General features: G+C 52.4%; 1 protein-coding gene across 1 annotated transcript in view; it reads left to right on the top strand.

The window, feature by feature from the left end:
- The first annotated feature begins 1109 nt into the window (after positions 1–1109).
- The window catches only part of PTGFRN (prostaglandin F2 receptor inhibitor), a 76469-nt gene continuing 71578 nt past the window's right edge, over positions 1110–6000 (top strand). The window contains exon 1 of the mRNA XM_007977424.3: positions 1110–1447. Coding sequence (XP_007975615.1) covers positions 1399–1447 — 49 coding nt within the window. The 5' untranslated portion in view covers positions 1110–1398. The remainder of the gene's footprint in view (positions 1448–6000) is intronic.

Below are 6000 nucleotides of genomic sequence, written 5' to 3'. Positions count from 1 at the left end.
CAATAACGCTGCACCACCAGGAATGAATTTTTAAGTCTGTTTCCAAAGGGTTCATACCTGGCTAATCACACATTTGATAGTGGAAATAAACATTTGTTGGTTGAAAGATGGATGCATGAGAGTAAAAGCAGTGTTCTTCCCCAGTGTGGGCAGTTTCCGCATAAGCATCTGTGATCCGTTTTCCACATGTGAATGAAAGCCCAGTGAGGGGCAGTGGGCACCAGTCCTGCTCCTTGCGTGTCTGAATCATGCTTGCTAAGTTTCAAGCAAGGAATGCTCCGTTTCTCCCAATACCCATGGGGCCTTTTGTATTCAAATCAAAAGCACAAAACTCTATTGTGGGGGGAAGTATGAGCCTTTATTGGCCAGCAGTGGTGTCCACTTAAAGCAAGAAATATGAAGTCTTAAGAGTACATTCTATATGAAGTACTATAGCTATTAATACACTTGGGTTTCGTTTGTTTTTTAAATAGGTGTCTTTGTGGGGAGCTGTTCTAATCAGTGCCACAGGCGCTGAGGAGAGGGAGGGTGCTGGGTAAGGAGGAGGAGGCAGGCCCACCCAAATCACCGGGGAGTGGGCAGTCAGGACAGCGGGGTTCTGATTTTGCCCCTTCCCTGTGATTCCTTGGGCACCTCACCGAAACACTTAAGGCCTCTGTATGGTAGACGTTGGAATCCGTGGCCTTCAAAAGTCCTTTCAGTTCCTTCGCTCCCATCTGCGTAATTTTTGGCATAGGCCAAGCGGCTGGTTGGTGGGGTGTTTAGCTCAGGACGAGAGGCCGAACGAGCGGGGAGTTGATTGAGGATAGACTAGACACGCGTGGGTGACTCCAGCGTGATGGAACGCGGGGTGTCCCGGGATAGGGCTAAAGCGAAGGGATTTCCAGACGAGTCTTTCCCAGGCCAACTTTTAAAGGTCGGAGGAAAGTTTCTCGTGGGGTGGGGGCCTAGAGGGGAAGGCAGGGTGGGCTCCGACGCCTCCTCGCCTTTAAGCGGGTGGCCCCGGCGCTTCCTCCGTTACCTGGAGCGGGGAGGGGCTTGGGAAAGTTTGTGTTTGTTGCTGGCAAAGCGCCGGATGGGAGGCGCGGGCGGGCGGGCGCTGCGGTTCTTCCCTTCTGCTTTCGGGAAGCGGTCGGGGCTGCACACTCGGATCGGCGGGGCCGGCTCCCGGGCCCGGCCGGCTGGAGGAGGGAGGGAAGGAGGCGGGAGGGAGCGAGCGGAGCCAGGGGCGCACGTACGCCCCAGCGCTGGGATTTATCGGCTCGCGAGGAGAGCGGAGCAGGCGCGCGGCCCAGGCGGAGGAGCGCCGACTCTGGAGCAGCCGGAGCTGGAGGAGGAGGAGGAGGAGAGGCGGCGGGGAAGGAGGAGGAGGGGGAGAGTCGCTCCCGCCGGGCGAGCATGGGGCGCCTGGCGCCGAGGCCGCTGCTGCTGGCGCTCCTGTCGCTGGGTGAGTGTGCGCGGGGCTCAGCGGGGCGCAGGGGGTCTGGCAGGGCCCTGGAGGGCTCGGCGGGGCGCGGCTGCAGCGCGCGGCCTGGGGCACTGAGGGTGCCCGGGCTGCTCCCGGGAAACCCGGCCGGGGTGCGCGGGCTGCTTGGCCCGGCGGGGAGCGGCCGCGGGGCCGCCCGGAGCCTGGCGCGAATCCGCCCGGGCCCCGCGCGCGGGGTGCAAGTGGCGGCTCCGCCAGGCCGAGCCTCGCCCCCAACATGTGCCGGGGGGAGTGGCCCGGGCCGGCTTTCCCCAGCCCTCCCTACCTGTTGGCCGCCGGGAGCCCGGCTCACCTTGAACTCCCGGCCCGGAAGGTGCTGCGGTCCCGGCCCGGGTCCCCCGCTCGAGAGCGGAAATGTGAGCCTTTGATATGCCCCGCCATAGCCGCCGCCAGCCGGGTCTCTCTTCGCCCAGCCCGCGCGGAGTTGCCTTTCCAGGGAAGCGAGAGAATCCTCCAACTTCCTTCCACGAAGGTCACAGGGTGGCCCGGAGCGTTACAATGGAAATCGGCGGGCGAGTCCTGCCGTCATTTTCGTCGTGGCTAGATTGTCTGCCTCAGTCTTTTCTTTTAGCTTTTCTTGAAGCTGCCTAGCTGCGTATTTATACACAAAGACCTAAGAGCCTGGCTTCTCCAACTTTTTCTACCTGTTACTTTTCCTCCCTTACTGTCCCCTCATCTTCCACCCTCCAGAAACCCTCGGTGCCCCGTGAGGTTTTGGCCCAGCGCCCTCCCCCCACCCAAGGAATCTTTTGTGGGTTTTTTCCCTCTCCATTTTCCATTCACTCCATACACAGACACCATCTTCACGTAGATCCACATGGTGATCCTAGCCAGCCACGGAAATATGTTTATTAAGTGCCCACCATGGTACCCCAGGGCCGACTCTTAAATGCTTTGATATTCTTGGATCCTTGTGGTCAGTGTCAACCAGGACAAGATGATTCTTGTGATCTGGCCTGGGGTTCTCTTCCAAGCCCCTAGAGAAGGCAGATCTGAGTCTTTTACAGAGCGCATGGTGTGCGGTGTCCGTCCCATCCAGGTCCCAGCTGCACACAGGGCAAATGACTACTCTGCACTTATGGTCGGAGGGTCCCAGAGAAGGCCTTCTATAGCCACTCCCCTACTGGGGACACCGGGGGCCCACGCTGCTCTAAGCCCCGTGACTCCTGCTGCTGGTGAACCAGCCTTGCTAGCTGCTGTGTTTTCTTCCTTCACCTTGAAGAGATTTTCTGAACTGACTCCCTCAGAGAGCTCGTCCAGCCACATTGCTTCAGCTTCAGCCCATGTGCAGAAAGCTTCCAGATCTTCCACTTAGTTTTATGGCATCTTTTCTATAGTCCCTGATCCTAGTGCTTTGTTTTTATTTTTGAAACAAAGCCTCACTCTGTCACCCAGTCTGGAGTTCAGTGGCACAATCATAGCTCACTGAAGCCTCAAACTCCTGGGCTCAATTGACTCTCCCACCTGAGCCTCCTGAAGTGCTGGGATTACAGGCATGCTCCACCACACCCGGTGGTAGTGCTTTTAATCTTTACTTTTCACTGCGGGACCCTTGTAAGTTGTATGTTAGTGGTGCACTGCTGTTATAGTCCACACACATTTATTGACTGTGTGTGTCTAGGTCAAGCAGGGCCGTGGCCTGGGTTTGCACAGATTGTGCACTGTGCAACTTCGGGAGCTGCTGTTCACTTTGTAGTCTGTGTGAATGACTCCCCCTAGAGTTGTGCAGTTCTTTGAACAACCTGGGTGCCAGTTATGAGGGTGGGATGAGGTAGAACTTTGAAAACTTTGAAAACAATGCCCTTGAGTAATCATGAGGGGGGAAGAGGGAAGGGGGCAAAGAGAGACTGACAAAAGCAAAATAGAAGTGGGGAAAGCACAGCTTGGGGAAATCTTGATTGTACTCCAGCATATCTTGTCCTGGCTGGATGCCTCCTATGAAATACACTGGGAATTTCTGTGGTGTCACTAGCCAGTGCCTTTTCACCTGACAGTTCTCTGAACCATTGATGACCCTCCTGATAACTCTGCTGCCACAGAATCTCACTTGGCGTGACTTCATCCTGACCTCTGGGAAGGTCTCCCTGTGTTACACTACTCTAGCACTGTACTGATCCCTGAAATATAATACATTGATAAGCAAGATCATCTTTCCTCCTAGGGTGTAACCTGAGTATAATCTTGGTATCACTGCTCTTTTTGACCTCCACATTCACATAGTCTCTCAATTCTTGCGTCTCCCCATAGCACAGACTCCAGCTTCTTCCTTTCCTTCCTGTTTCTACGGCTATTGTCTTAGCCCAGGTCCCAATTGTTTCCCACACAATTGGTGTCTTCCTGGTTGGTTATTTCCTCCAGCCTCCCTTTTAAGCTCATCCTTTTCCTAAATGATCATTTTTGGGGCTCCCACCTGTTCTCACTGGGTCCTTATGACTTTCCTCCAAGGAGATGTTGCCCCTAGTGTCCTCCCCTCCAGTCTTCTCTGGCTCACACACTTTGTTCTATCTAACCTGTTTGCTCTCCTTTATGTAGACTATATTAAACTTTCCGGCCCCTTCTACTTCTCACCTCTTGCCTGTGTATTAGTATTTCCTTTTTCCCCTAAAACTCACTTTCTCCATGAAGCCTTTCTAAACCCACCTACCATGATCGCACCAGAACCCACCCAGCCACATAGGGCAGGTTTCACATCCATTGCCTGTGTCTGATCTGTCTTGCCCGTCCACTCAGTGTGGCATTTCTTGAGTGGCCACTCAAGAAATGTGCCACATTCACAGAGAGAGTGCCACTCTGTGTGCAACCGTGTGTTCAATACTGGGAGTCCCAGACAAATGACCAAGACACAGCATCTGCCTGAGCGGCTGGTGGGTGTGAGTGGACAGAGAATAAAATAGCGAACCACAGGCCTGAATGAAATACCTGACGTGGAAACCAAGTGTGGGAAACAAGGAAGGGGATGATTAATTTTGACTTGGGGGTTGGGGCTGGTTTTGCTGAAGAGGTGACATTTGAGCTGAGCCTTGAGGATAATTAGAATTTTGAAAGAAAGGATAGAAGAGCATTCTAGGCTCTGGGGAAAAGCCTAAAGTGTGGATGAGTGAAAGTACATGGCTCATTCAGAAATGGCACGTAAGTTCCATGTAACTGGAGCTGGGAGGAGGAGGAAATGGGGGTGCAATTATTTAGGGGAGGAGGAAATAATGGGGGAGGAAAGGTGGGTTTGAGATAGATCCTGTAGGTTTTGCATGCTGTGCTGAGGAGTCTGGACTGGGAGGGGTAGATTTCTTGGCGCTCTGGGTGCTGCCAGGCAGTCTGTGTCCTGTCATCAGAGCATATATTTACTTCATTGTATGTAATTGTCTGTTCCCTACTCCGATTGTTTCCCCTGGGGGCAGGGGCCACATTGGTTTTGTTCACTACAATGTCCCTATTACTAATAGGATATATAACCCATACTGGGTGTTTGTTACATATTGGCTGACTGAATACTTATAAATATATATGTTGTTTTATCTGTGGGAATGGGTAGCCATTAAAAGTTTGTAGGGCGAGATTAGGAGGACAGGGTGATGTGTTGAGAAGGATAAACCCTCAACTAGTGCAACATAAATTGGAGAGTGGAAGGCACAGAGATTGTAGGGTGGGATTAACACATTTTCTTCATTTATGTCTTTATTTTTGTAAATCTATTGAGATGCTTTTTTAAGTGTCAAAAGCATCACATCTGTATTTTAGAATTCAAATAATATAAAAGGACTTTGTATTAATCAGGTAGGCTAAACTGCTCTGACAAACTCGAAGCATAGTGGTTCAGACAATAGAAGTGTCTTATATAACAATGTGAGGGAGATGCTTCAGAGGGAAGGGTTGGGTGGGAACCCTGCTTTCCACAGTCATTCTGGCTCCCCAGCTGGTGGCAGTTCCGCTGTCTTCAACTCACAGGTTCTAAGATCACTTTGGTAGTCATCTTCACCATTCCAGCCCCTACAAAGGAGGAAAAGAGTGTGGAGTAGAATATATGGAGGCTTTGTGGGTCAGACTTGAAAGTGGCACACATCATTTCTGCACACGTTCTATTGGAGAGGCTTTGGGCCCGTGCCACACTAGCTGTAAGGAAAACTGGGAAGCCATGTGCCAGCTACTATGGAAGAAGGGAAGGACAGATTTTGAGGGAACAGCTAGCAGTCTCTGTGTTACTTATAAAGGATATAAGGTCAAAAGAAAAATCTGGGCTAAACATGTCAGCTCATGCCTGCAATCCCAGCACTTTGGGAGGCCAAGGCGGGAGGACTGCTTGTTATCGGGAGATCGAGACCAGCCTGTGCAACATAGTGAGACCCCCATCTCTACTAAAAAATAAGAAAAGTTTGCTGGGTATGGTGGCGTGTGCCTGTGGTTCCAGCTACTTGGGAGGCTGAATGGGGAGGATCACTTGAGTCTGGGAGGTCAAGGCTGTAGGGGACCGTGATCGCACCACTGCACTCCAGCTTGCCCAACAAAGTGAGACCCTGTCT

The sequence above is a fragment of the Chlorocebus sabaeus genome, chromosome 20 (assembly GCF_047675955.1).
Source record: "Chlorocebus sabaeus isolate Y175 chromosome 20, mChlSab1.0.hap1, whole genome shotgun sequence".
In the NCBI taxonomy this organism is placed as follows: domain Eukaryota; kingdom Metazoa; phylum Chordata; class Mammalia; order Primates; family Cercopithecidae; genus Chlorocebus; species Chlorocebus sabaeus.
The sequence above is the reverse complement of the archived record's forward strand: the minus strand, read 5'-3'. Positions and strand labels throughout refer to the sequence as shown.